The following is a 13645-nucleotide window of genomic DNA, read 5'->3' on the forward strand; positions in this document are numbered from 1 at the left end:
GTTGTGTATAAGGAGATTACAACGTCAGAAAAATGGCAAAATAAAGAAAGATCTGTGGAGGATCGATAACTGGTGTGGGGAGATGCTGTTAACGGCCAACGCAAATAAATGTAACGTATTGGACATGAGTAAGCGGAAGGCACCTATTACTGTTTGATTACACAATTGGCGAAAAATCACTGTAAACAGCAACGAACGTAAAATACCTAGGAGTTACCAGCTGGAGCGACCTAGAGTGGAATGGCCACATTTTTTCCACAGAGTCTTGAGTATTGCTCATCAGTTTTGGGTCCTTACCAGCTAGGATTAATAGAAGAGGTAGAGGATGTCCAAATAAGAGAAGCGTGTTTCGTTATGGGTTCGGTTAGATAGCACGACAGCCATGCAGAAATGGTCATCAAACTCCTTTTACTGTTGCAGTTCAAAGAACGTGCATCCTAAGAAATGTCAAGCAATTTCAGCTCTCACAAAGGCATACACACAGTTTTTTCCTTCTTAATCTGTGAATGGAACGGAAAGAAAGCTTATATGAGAGTGTTTAAAGGAGCAGATATGTAGAGGGTAGAGGAGGGGGGATGGATAGGGAGAGGGGGGGCCTGGAGGGGATGGACAGAGACAGGAGGATATGGACAGAAAGGGAGGCGAGAAGACATGTTGTGCGAGTAGTATTGGCCTGTCTTGCAGGGGCTAAATTTCCTGATGGGCCCATCTGAGAAGAGGGGTGAGGGGATGGATGGTGAGGAAGAGGGGAGGTCGAGGAGGACAGAGGAAAGTGAGGAGGAGATGGACAGATAGAGAGGAGGTGGGGAGGCAGATGGGAAACGAAGACGACATAGAGAGATGGGAGAAGGAAATGGAAAGACAGAGAGAGTTGGAAGAAGGAGATGAACAGACAGACGTGGAAGGATGAGGTGGACAGAGAGAAGGGATCTGAAGGGATGGACACACAGGGGGGAGGAGGAAACGAGTGCGATATATGTGTTCAAATGGTTCAAATGGCTCTGAGCACTATGCGACTTAACTTCTGAGGTCATCAGTCGCCTAGAACTTAGAACTAATTAAACCTACCTGACCTAAGGACATCACACACATCCATGCCCGTGGCAGGATTCGAACCTGCGATCGTAGCGGTCGCCCGGTTCCAGACTGTAGCGCCTAGAACCAGACGGCCACTCCGGCCGGCGATATATGTGTCAAACGAGTACATGAGCGAAGTCGCAGAGAAAAGGGTAGTGTACAGTATACATAGGGTAGTCAAAAACAGTCTGAAAAGCTTGTAAGAGTGTAGCAGGATAGATTGTGCTGATAGAAAGAGAAGGGTATGGACAGAGAGATGGGAGGAAGGAAGGGACGGTCAGAGAGAGAGAGAGGGATAACGAGATGGGCAGAGGGGAGAGGAGGAGGAGATACGTGCACAGGTGAAAAGCCGCGGGCAAAAGGCAAGGTACACAATAGAAAAGTACTCTCAATTCAGCATTTAACAGTGATTCGCCAAGTATAGATGTAGGTAATGGATACAAGGTAGCAGTTGCAGTGATGCGTGGGTATTTCAGAACAACCCAGCAACTAAAGTTGGCCAGAATACATATAATCTGAACAATAACAATGGTTTCTGGAATAATAAGCGAAATTTGTTGTAAATTTACATCGCAAATTTCATACCCAAAAGGCACAGCGACACAAATCCAAGTAATTATACTGGTCAACGAACTGAAATTTTGCTTCTGCATCTGGTTTCTAACTATCGTATTTAAGTAATTTTGGGACGAGGATTTCAGAAGAGCAGACAAATTTTTCCATCACGCTACATTTCTGAAACACAATATAACAATAAAAATTGTATCGCTTTCATATCAGACACGACATGAACATTAGTAAAACCAAATTATGATGTATAAACGCGATGAACATCAATGAAACAAAAGTATGAAGTACATGACTCGAAATTTGTCCAAACATTTACATAAAACACCAAAACAATTATATTATAAGATAAATCACATTACGATCAAAACAGTAATCATAACTGGAAATATTGGATGATGATGCTTCTGTTTTGTAAGATTTCTCATCAGTTTCCGTAAACAACGTATAATCGTTCATCATTGAGGGTTCCAGCTTCCATGGTAAAAGTATATTGGTGGAAACGTTCACTCATATCGGTAACCGCCACCATATTTCACAGGAAAAAATTAAACTACGAATAAAAAAGCGTATTGTTGTGACAGTCTACAACACTTTTTTGTGTTTGTGCAACAGTACAATTGCTATGGAAACATAATTCCCTTCTCTTTTGTTGCACAAAAATTCATGAAAAATTGCTTTGAAAGAAGTTGCAACATGCAAATTGAGATTCGCAAGTTTTGCATCGACAGTCTCATCGATGACATATTTTCTGTTTGTGGCCGCATAAAAACATCTTCTTCCAAGTAGGCTTCGCTACCCTAGGAAAAACTCCTTTCACATGATTTATCAAAGTTTTTTTGTTCAGAATTCTTCATCTGGCCTAATCTAATGTGAAGCGGAGGCTGTATAACTTTAATGGACAAAAGTAATTGTTCTTAAAAGTAATGGTGTGTTCTTAACGTTTCATTTCCTGTAACATGGGTATGTCTCCTAAGCCATTTCTTGACATTCTGGTTTTAGAGGTGTCAGGTGTCCGAAAAAAAAACATCTTTTTGTGAAACTGGTCTGTAAAACTGTTCAAAGTGGTTCAAATTGCTCTGAGCACTATGGGACTTAACTTCTGAGGTCATCAGTCCCCTAGAACTCAGAACGACTTAAACGTAACCAACCTAAGGACATCACACACATCCATGCCCGAGGCAGAATTCTAACCTGCGACCGTAGCGGTCGCGCGGTTCCAGACTGAAGCGCCTAGAACCGCTCGGCCACCACGGCCAGCTGTAAAACTGTAATCAGTGCAGTAACTTTTAAATCACAGAAAAATCATACACTCACGAGCTTTATACTTGATGGCCTTCTTATCCACTAAACGACCGAAAGGTAATGATGGAAGTTTGTTACCATTACACAAAAATGTCGCTTCTAAGATGCTTTTACATGCAGCAGATAAACAGTTGCCAGTGTTGAGCGTTATGCTGAACATCCAGATCTTGGATAAAACCATTTACATCTGTGCGTACACGCAAACCGGCACTAGGTAACGCAAAAAAGTAACTTAATACTGACACTTTTTACATATCAAATATACAGGGTGGTCCATTGATCATGACCGGGCCAAATATCTCACGAAATAAGCGTCAAACGGAAAAACTACAAATGAAACTTGTCTAGCTTGAAGGGGGAAACCAGATGGCGCTATGGTTGGCCCGCTAGATGGCGCTGCCGTAGGTCAAACGGATATCAACTGCGTTTTTTTAAAATAGGAACCCCCATTTTTATTACATATTCGTGTAGTACGTAAAGAAATATGAATGTTTTAGTTGGACTACTTTTTTCGAATGGTTCAAATGGCTCTGAGCACTATGGGACTTAACATCTGAGGGCAACAGTCCCCTAGACTTAGAACTACTTAAACCTAACTAACCTAAGGACATCACACACATCCATGCCCGAGGCAGGATTCGAACCTGCGACCGTAGCAGTCGCGCGGTTCCGGACTGCGCGCCTAGAACCGCTAGACCACCGCGGCCGGCCCACTTTTTCCGCTTTGTGATAGATGGCGCTGTAATAGCCACAAACATATGGCTCACAATTATAGACGAACAGTTGGTAACAGGTAGGTTTTTAAAATTAAAATTCAAAACGTAGGTACGTTTGAACATTTTATTTCGGTTGTTCCAATGTGATACATGTACCGAACTTATCATTTCTGAGAACGCATCCTGTTACAGCGTGATTACCTGTAAATACCACATTAATGCAATAAATGCTCAAAATGATGTTCGTCAACCTCAATGCATTTGGCAATACGTGTAGCGACATTCCTCTCAACAGCGAGTACTTCGCCTTCCGTAATGTTCGCACATGCATTGACAATGCGCTGATGCATGTTGTTAGGCGTTGTCGGTGGATCACGATAGCAAATATCCTTCAACTTTCCCCACAGAAAGAAATCCGGGGACGACAGATCCGGTGAACGTGCGGGCCACGGTATGGTGCTTCGACGACCAATCCAACTGTCATGAAATATGCTATTGAATACCGTTTCAACCGCACGCGAGCTATGTGCCGGACATCCATCATGTTGGAAGTACACCGCCATTCTGTCATGCAGTGAAACATCTTGTAGTAACATCGGTAGAACATTACATAGGAGATCAGCATACATTGCCCCATTTACATCGCCATCGATAGAATGGGGGCCAATTATCCTTCCTCCCATAATACCGCACCATACATTAACCCGCCAAGGTCGCTGATGTTCCACTTGTCGCAGCCATCGTGGTTTTTCCGTTGCCCAACAGTGCATATTATGCCGGTTTACTTTACCGCTGTTGGTGAATGACGCTTCGTCGCTAAATAGAACGCGTGCAAAAAATCTGTCATCGTCCCGTAATTTCTCTTGTGCCCAGTGGCAGAACTATACACGACGTTCAAAGTCGTCGCCATGCAATTTCTGGTGCATAGAAATATGGTACGGGTGCAATCGATGTTGATTAAGCATTCTCAACTCCGACGTTTTAGAGATTTCCGATTCTCGCGCAATTAGTCTGCTACTGATGTGCGGATTAGCCGCGATAGCAGCTAAAACACCTACTTGGGCATCATCATTTGTTACAGGTCGTGGTTGACGTTTCACATGTGGCTGAACACTTCCTGTTTCCTTAAATTACGTAACTATCCGGCGAACGGTTCGGACACTTGGATGATGTCGTCCAGGATACCGAGCAGCATACATAGCACACGGGCATTTTGATCACAATAGCCATACATCAACACGATATCGACCTTTTCCGCAGTTGGTAAACGGTCCATTTTAACATGGGTAATGTGTCACGAAGCAAATACCGTCCGCACTGGCGGAATGGTACGTGATACCACGTACTTATACGTTTGTGACTATTACAGCGCCATCTACCACAAAGCGAAAAAAGTGGTCCAACTAAAACATTCATATTTCTTTACGTACTACACGAATATGTAATAAAAAATGGGGGCTCCTATTTAAAAAAACGCAGTTGATATCCGTTTGACCTGTGACAGCGCCATCTAGCGGGCCAACCATAGCGCCATCTGGTTTCCACTTCAAGCTAGACAAGTTTCGTTCTTTGTAGTTTTTTCGTTTGACGCTTATTTCGTGAGATATTTGGCCCGGTCACTATCAATGGACCACACTGGATAATGAAATGAAATAAAATCGACCGGAAATGAAAAAAAAAACATGATTTTAAATATATCTAGAATCTTACGAGATACCACAACTTTAACGGTTCGTTTTGATCTTACAACCAAAAATACGTAGGCCTATATCACACAGCATATTCAAAATGATTATTGACAAGAGTTATTGAGTGTGCAGCTTAACACTAGATGGAGGCGAGCACTTCAGGCCTTAAATTTGTAGCTGAGAGGAGGAGCTAAGATAGTGTGTGTTGCAGGTTTTGTTGCTGGGGAGCGTGGTGGCGCTGGCCGCGGCGTCGCTGCGGCCCACCAACCCAGACCAGCTCCACGAGCTGCTGTTGTGGGCGCAGCGGGTCCAGTCCGCTGGGGCGCACTCTGGCGCACGCCTGCACGATAAGCCGGTGAGCAGACTTCTCTCCCATCAACCTGGCCCATCCTGACCTCTTTCCGAGGAACGTGGTTATCCAGACATGCGTAAGCGGACCGGGCAGGCCACTCAAGAATCCGCTCATTCCTCAAAGCATGCCTTGTGAGAACTGCGGTGTGGGACCTTGCATTAACCCATTGGAAAATGGTATAACATTTTTGACACATATTGGAAAGCATTCAGCCTCCATTGTTCATTTACCGTAGCTTTCAATCTCGTATCATAGGGAAACATAGCTGTTATGTAATGTAACACCGAAATCGAATGTAAATAAAATACGACCTGTAAATACAGCTGAAGGTATCATCCCTACAACATAAAGTTTACCAGTCCTGTTATCATATCCGATATCTCCCACACCACACCTGCAACTTTTCACCAGATCATCTACGGGCGCGTTGGGGACTATCTGGTGGCTATAAACAGAAGCGACAGTCATTGCTGGACAGCAAAGAATGCTACTCAGTGTTACAGTTGACTCTGGCAAGTCTCAGTTATTGATGGTACGGTGTCAAAGGTAAAAGACACAAGGAAACTCTAGCCCTCAACCCATCTTCCGGCAACCTGAACTACATCTACGTCTTAACCAATATACGCACTCCGAAAGCAATCATATCGAGCATTTGTACTACTACTAATCATTCCCTTTCCTGCTCCGTTCGTCAATTGAGGGAGGGAGAAATGACTATTTATATACTTTCGTACGAGCCCTGATTCCTCTTGTCTTTGTGGTCGTTAGGCGAAATGTATCTAGGCCTTCAGTCTGTTGTAAATGCCGGTTCCCTAAACTTCTTCTAAAGAGCTTCGCGAAAAGTAGGTCTTATTCCCGCCAGTGATTCCCATTTGAGTTCGCGTAGTATCCGTGATATCCACATGCTGATCGAAGCTCCCATTAACAATCTAACAACACGCCTCTGGTGGATCGTGGTGACACTTTCCCTGTGACCTCTGGTTGGACTTTAGCTTTTGTCATCCGTCTGTTTATCCAGAGTCATTGGGCTATAGCCTGCTGTTTGAGCAATCTGTCGTTATGATGGTCCCTTGTCCCAAATGGCAGTGACGCGACCTTTCTCAGAGACCGAAAGAAGGAGATATGTCGCACGTGTACGTCCGTTGAGCATGCTGTGTTGCGACCTCCAGCTGAAAAGTTTCGGTACCGTTAGACAAAGCAAACAGCCGTCATATAACCATACCATTATTCATCTGTAGGAATGGCTCTTTTGTATACTGGAGGGAAGGGACGAAATTTTCTTCAACATACCCCATGGGGATGGAAATACTGTAGTATTATATTTACGAAAAAAAAAAATTTAAAGATTTTTTAATTCCTAGACCGCAACTGGGGATTTTCCCTAAACGATTAAAGCACGAAAGTTAGTTTCCGTTGCTTCCTACAACCATCAGATCATCCAAACAGTAAAAACCAGTGAATACACAGTAAAACTGTCGTCATTAACTGTAATCATGCAGTTGCATGCATTCGTACTGTGGACCAACAAGACTATGACATTATGTAGTTACAAATATCGTGAGCGACCCAGGTTTTAAACCATAATCTCGCAAGAAGTCGGTATTAAGAAAGTCGAATGGCCAGTTGCATTAGTTACGACGTGGAAGATCTGAAGATGGTTCTAGAGAGCAATTGAAACTAGTTATTGTGCTTCAATTTATTGAGGTGAAAAATTACGATCTAAGCATTAAATTTTTTAATTAGTTTTTTTATTTCATAAATTACATTACGTCTACTCCCTGACAATGTCAGGCTTCACTACTGTAGTATCAGTTTGGTAGCGTTCAGACAAGGTGTCCATGAGGTAATACCTTCAGTTTCCGTCAGTGTTTCTTGTACAGTGAATACTGGCCGCTCAGCTAAGAAAATGTAGCAAATATATGGATTGGACAAAAATATAGAAACACCGCGAGAAATGCATGTTTGGACGTAGATGCAGATGCTAACCAAGCCTGCAGGTGACACTATTGTATTTGAGCACAAATGGTACCTCTGCAGTGCCCTCAATACATTGCAAGAGTCAGTCGTCGCCATAACAGCGTTCTGTGTAGTTGTGAATGCTTACGTTCACGTTAAGTGAATTCGAACATAGGCAAACTGTTGGTGCTTGTGTAGCGGTTCTTCTGAGGGAGCCGAGGTGTTTGGAGTTTCAAGAGGCAACATATCGAGCATTTATATCGCATACAAGGAAAGCGGAAAACCTCATCCGCTAAATCACAAAGTGGACGAAAATGTGTGTTGAGTGATAGTGAGAGACGGTCATTCAAGAGAATTGCAACGAAAAATGAGAGAACGAAAGCTTCCAAAGTCACTGCAGAACTGAATGTCGCACTCGGGAACCGTGTCAGCACCAAAACAACACGAACGGAGGCTCCATAAACGGGTAACTGCGAATTGAAGGGTGAGCTGGATTTCCAAAACCATACATCAGTTATGCAAATGCCTCTAACAGTAAAACGTGGTTCTGACACCATAAAACGTGGAGTATGGAACAACGGAAGAAAGTTTTTTGGTCGGGTGAGCCTTGTTTCGCACTGTTTCCAACTTCTTGCCGAATTTACGTTTGGCGTACGCCGTCCAGAACTACCTGTTGCCAACAGAGAAAATGGGGGGGGGGGAGGGGGGAGGGGGGGAGGGTGGGTTTGGTGACGATTTGGGCAAGCATATCGTGGTATTGCCGCGTGGGAATAGCCGAGCGGTCTTAGGCGCTGCAGTCATGGACTGTGCGGCTGGTCCCGGCGGAGGTTCGAGTCCTCCTTCGGGCATGGGTGTGTGTGTGTTTGTTCTTAGGATAATTTCGGTTAAGTAGTGTGTAAGCTTAGGGACTGATGACCTTGGCAGTTAAGTCCCATAAGATTTCACACACATTTGAACATTTTTTATCGTGGTATTCCACGGGATCCATGGTTACTCTTCAAGGTCACATTACTTCCAAGGCTTATGTGACCACTTTGGCTGTCCATGTCCATGTCACGGTGCAATATTTGTTCGCAAATGGTGGTACTGTGTTCCAAACCGACAGGGTCCTTGTTCACACAAAAAATGGTTCAAATGGCTCTGAGCACTATGGGACTTAACATCTGAGGTCATCAGTCCCCTAGAACGTAGAACTACTTAAACCTAACTAACCTAAGGACATCACTCACATCCACGCCCGAGGCCGGATTCGAACCTGCGACCGTAGCAGTCACGCGATTTTGGACTGCAGCGCCTAGAACCGCGTGGCCACCGAAGTCGGCCCTTGTTCACACAAGTCTCAACGTCAAGGACTGGTTTTGTGAGCACGAGGATGAATTGTCCCATCTCCCCTGGCCACAGCAATCATTAGACATCAATATTACTGATGCTACGTGGTCTACTATGGAAAGGAGGGCACGTAACCGCTACCCACCTCCATCATCGTCACCTGAACTTACCAGTATTCTAAAGTATGAATGGTATAATTTTCCACTGAAAACCATACAGGGCCTGTATTTATCCATTCCAAGACGACCGGGAGCTGTTTTAAATGCCAATGGTTTTTCTAAATCATATTGGGCAGGATAATGGGTTGTGTTTTCGGTGTTTCCATATTTTTGTCCACCTCCACCTTTAGTTGCAAATGTCGCTGGGCCGTGGAAATCGTGGGCTTCTGTAAGTTAGGCGGATTTTATTGGCGTTGGTCATCCTTCACAGTACAAGCTCCTTAATTACCTTAGCACTTGCATTTAACTCCCATATTGTTTCCTCGCTTTTTCATAATGAGTGATCAAACAGTTTCCGTTCGAAGGCCGTACAGTTCAGAATCGGTATGCCAATCAGGCAAAATCGGCATGAGCACTGAGGCAATCATCCTACTGACGCACCAGACTGAAGATATCCGTTTCGTAAAACACTGTGTCGTGTTACATGATGAAATTCGTAGTTGCCTGCTGCACTTCCTTGTTCGACAGGAAAAGGCAACCCTTCGAGGCCTTTTTTACGGGACCGAAGGCGTAATAATCTCATGGGGAGAGATCAGGAATTTAGGACGGGTGCTCGAGTGTCTCCCACTTGAATCAGCGTAACTTGTGCGTCACATTTGTGATATGGGAACGTGCGTCATCATGAAGCAGCAGCGCACCCTGTCGCAGTTTTCGACAGACACGCTGCCAATACTCATTCTCCTATATTCGACGAATTTCTGTCGGTTTTGTCCTTCGACAGCCAAGAAAATAATATCACTTTGGGTCTGTTTGGATGCATGCAGTAATAATATCGCCGTAATTCAAGTTTCCGCATTTACCATACGCACGTCGGAAGACACGAATACCACACTAATGCCTTGTCTACATGTCGGTGCTTATATATACACATCATTAGAGTCGCGCTACGTTGCATATACGCTGCAACAACGCCCTCAAACGGAAACTTTTTGATAGCCCCTTCCCCCTTATACATTATTGGTTAACTAAGGCGCTGTTGCAAATCAACTGGCAGCTCTGAAATATGATAAAAATTAATTAAATATTGAATAACAGGGGGGGGGGGGGGGAGAGAACAGCAGACTTTAATATCTAGAAAAGAAAGAAGTAAGTTTTCCAGCTGTACATGTCTATAACAGAGCAGTGACTCAACTTCCGTAAACAATTTACACTCTAAGACAAAAACGCACCACGAGGGAATTATCTGAATGGGACAGAAATCGGTAGATGTAATCTAAATTTACAGACAAACAAATTATTACAGTTTCAGAAAAAAACTGTATTATTTATTCAAGAGAATGATCTTCACAGATTCATCAAGCCAATAACGCATTGGTCCTCTTCTGGCCGTTATGCAAACAGTTATTCAGCCCTGCCCATAATGCTCCAAATGGATCTCAACTTGAGAGATATCCGCACACTTGCTGGCCAATGTAGGGTGTGGCAATCACGAACATAAGCGGTAGAAACTCTCGCCTTGTGTGAGCGGACATTATCTTGCTGAAATGTAAGCCCAGGATAACTTGCGATGAAGGGGCGTTAAATATCATCGACGTACTGCTATGCTGTAAGGGTGCCGCAGATGACAACCAAAGAGGTCCTAATATGAAAAGACGTATTACCCAGACCACTACTCCCAGTTGCCGGGCTGTATGGCGGGGCCGCACCGGATTACGCGAGCGGTCTCAGGCGCTGCAGTCGTAGACTGTACGGCTGGTCCCCGCGGAGGTTCGAGTCCTCCCTCGGGCATGGGTGTGTGTGTGTTTGTCCTTAGGATAATTTAGGTTAAGAAGTGTGTAAGCTTAGGGACTGATGACCTTAGCAGTTAAGTCCCATAAGATTTCACACACATTTGAACTTTTTTTTTTTCTTTTTGTATGGCAGGAGACAGTCAGGTTGGTATCCCACCGGTGCCTGGGGTGTCTCTAGGCTCTCCTTTGCTGGGACTGATCATTGCAGACAACTGTACTATAATAACTGTGATTCCTGCCCGCACACGGCGAGAGTTTCTAGTGCTTGTCTTTGAGCTTGTCAAACCCTACCTTGGCCAGCAAGGCTGAGAACGTTTGGAGCGAGGCCCTCCTGCCATCTCGGGATTTTGACAATCTAATGCGCCGATTGGACATAATTTGGCACGATATCCCTCAGGAGGATATCCAACAACTATTTCAATCAATGCCAAGCCGAACAACTGCTTGCATATGGGCCAGAGGTGGAACAACACACTATTGACTTGCTGAATTTCTGAAGCTCTTTCTTCTAACATCATAATCATTTGTTTACTTGAACATGTACATCACATAAACCGATATCTGGCTCTTTCGGATAATTACTTTGTGGTGCATTGTTCTTGTCAACTGGCGGAAATTACGGGTTATGATGACACTTTTGTACCATGAGGCACAATAAACATTCATCGCTACGCAATTAAAAAAATTATTACCTCATCCTGACAAAAAGGAACGTCTTAGAAGTAACACAACAGGTAAATAAATAGTAGCAAACGATCTACACAGCCAATCCTAGAATCTCGTCCATGTGTGCTGCTGCAGTGTCATGGAATTTTTACCCAGCCTGTCTCTTGGAGCACCTAGGTCATGTCCTTCCTCTATCAGATCCCAGCCAAGAGTGAGGTCCTACACAGCGGCTTTAGCATGCTGACATCCACATCACACTTAACTGCACGATTTTGAAGAACTCCGCCAATGGGCATTCGCCAGATTCCACACCAAAGTCAGACCACCTCCCCTTGTTGCAAATACCGGCTTCTTATGTAGTATTTCTAAAATGTACCTCTGCCTTTAAGATGAGTATTTTTAATTTTGGATTCACTGTGTTAATATTTCGTAACCTAGGATTGTTGTTTCGCGCCATAGTCTCTTCTCGAGGATGGGGCGATTGGGGTGAGGGGGAAGATAAGTCAGTGCCCATTCTGTAACAGTTCATTCGAGAGAGAAGCATCTCATCGTTTCGGGAATGCGACAACGCAGTTTCTCCTGGTTGAAGAGGTGCCCCCCTCCCCACCATCGTCCCCAACTCGCTGCACTAGGTGCCACTTCTGGCTTTGGCCGCTCAGAAAACTAAACCAGAGATTACAGTTTTCTTGCAAACTGTTGCCATCTCGCTACCTTACCACAGAAACAAATATTAGTGGACGATGATCTTGTGGCTGTCGTGTCAAAGGATTTATGAAGAGGGACTTGTAGTTGTCCTGATAAAAGCGAGCCTCACGTAACAAGGCAGGCGTCACAAGTGTTGATATTTTCCAGCAGAGCTCCCAGGAAAAGCCTTCGCACACCCAGCAGAGCGAGCGGCCGGTACCCATCAGCCCGCAGCCGCAGACGCCGCCGCAGCCGCAGGCACTGCTGCAGCCGCAGGCACCGCCGCAGCCGCAGGCACCGCCGCAGCCGCAGGTGTGGTCGCCGCCGCCCGTCGCGGACTCCGTGCTGGAGCTGCTGCGGCCCGGACTGCCCGCTTACGAGGAGTACGACCGCAACCAGCGCTTCTCGCACTCCTTCCTGCACGGATACCGACACACCTGACCGCGCCACGCTGTAACTGTAACATAATAAAGCTCGTCGCACTCACCACACTTTCTTTTCTTCATGATTCCTACGTTCACTCTGACGATCCTTTTCAGAGCTGTCCATTCTTTAGCTGGCACCAGAAGCCGAGTACGAGACCTCGAGTGCACTAACTGGAAGAAAGAAATCTGCCACACAGTCGTAAGTCCAGGTCTTCATTTCGCACAAATCTCACGATGGATGTAGCTGTGTTTCCGCTACAAATATACACTTCATAAGCGAAATTCCACCGCTGATCATTAAAACTCGAACACCAGAGCAAATAGCAAATAACGAAAATATGCTTGTTGTGTGTAAACTGTGTAGTGGGGTGAATACAAGATTAGATTTGAAGGTGATTCAGGGGCACAAGGGTGCGAAGCGTAATAGACAGAGTACAATCTATCGCAGCAACAATGGCTCTAACCTGTCTGGGCATCAAGTCGAACTGAACTTGGATGACAAAAACTGTTACGTCGTTCCGTGCTGCTTTATCTTTGTCACAGTTCATCAAGTCTGACGAGTGGTACACGCTAGTCTCTCGGCAACCTGTGACCATATGTTTTCAATGGGTGAGAGGTTTGGAGACGAACTGGCCAGAGCTACAGGTGACACACTCTGTGTCGAGATAGGTCAAGACAGCGCACGTAACAAGTGGTCACGGAGATCTTGAAGACAGGGCGCACATACCAGCAATAACACATCAGAAGCGTAGCGGCTGCTGCCCAAGTTATCGGCTATACGATCCAGAGGTGATCGTGATGTGTACCGAAAGGCACTCTACAACATTACGGTGCTTGCAGACGATGACGATAATGAATGTAATCTGGCAACGTTCTCTCTCCTCAGATTCAACATACTCGGTTATGCCCATCGTGATGCTGTATGCAGAATC

At 44.9% G+C, this 13645-nt stretch overlaps 1 protein-coding gene across 1 annotated transcript in view; it reads left to right on the plus strand.

Annotated features, from left to right (window-relative positions):
- The window catches only part of LOC126470885 (sterile alpha motif domain-containing protein 1-like), a 70886-nt gene extending 58111 nt beyond the window's left edge, over nt 1-12775 (plus strand). Inside the window, exons 3-4 of the mRNA XM_050098909.1 lie at nt 5565-5708; nt 12457-12775. Coding sequence (XP_049954866.1) covers nt 5565-5708; nt 12457-12729 — 417 coding nt within the window. The 3' untranslated portion in view covers nt 12730-12775. The remainder of the gene's footprint in view (nt 1-5564; nt 5709-12456) is intronic.
- Nucleotides 12776-13645: the final 870 nt, after the last annotated feature.

This window comes from Schistocerca serialis, chromosome 3 (genome assembly GCF_023864345.2).
Source record: "Schistocerca serialis cubense isolate TAMUIC-IGC-003099 chromosome 3, iqSchSeri2.2, whole genome shotgun sequence".
Lineage (NCBI taxonomy): Eukaryota > Metazoa > Arthropoda > Insecta > Orthoptera > Acrididae > Schistocerca > Schistocerca serialis.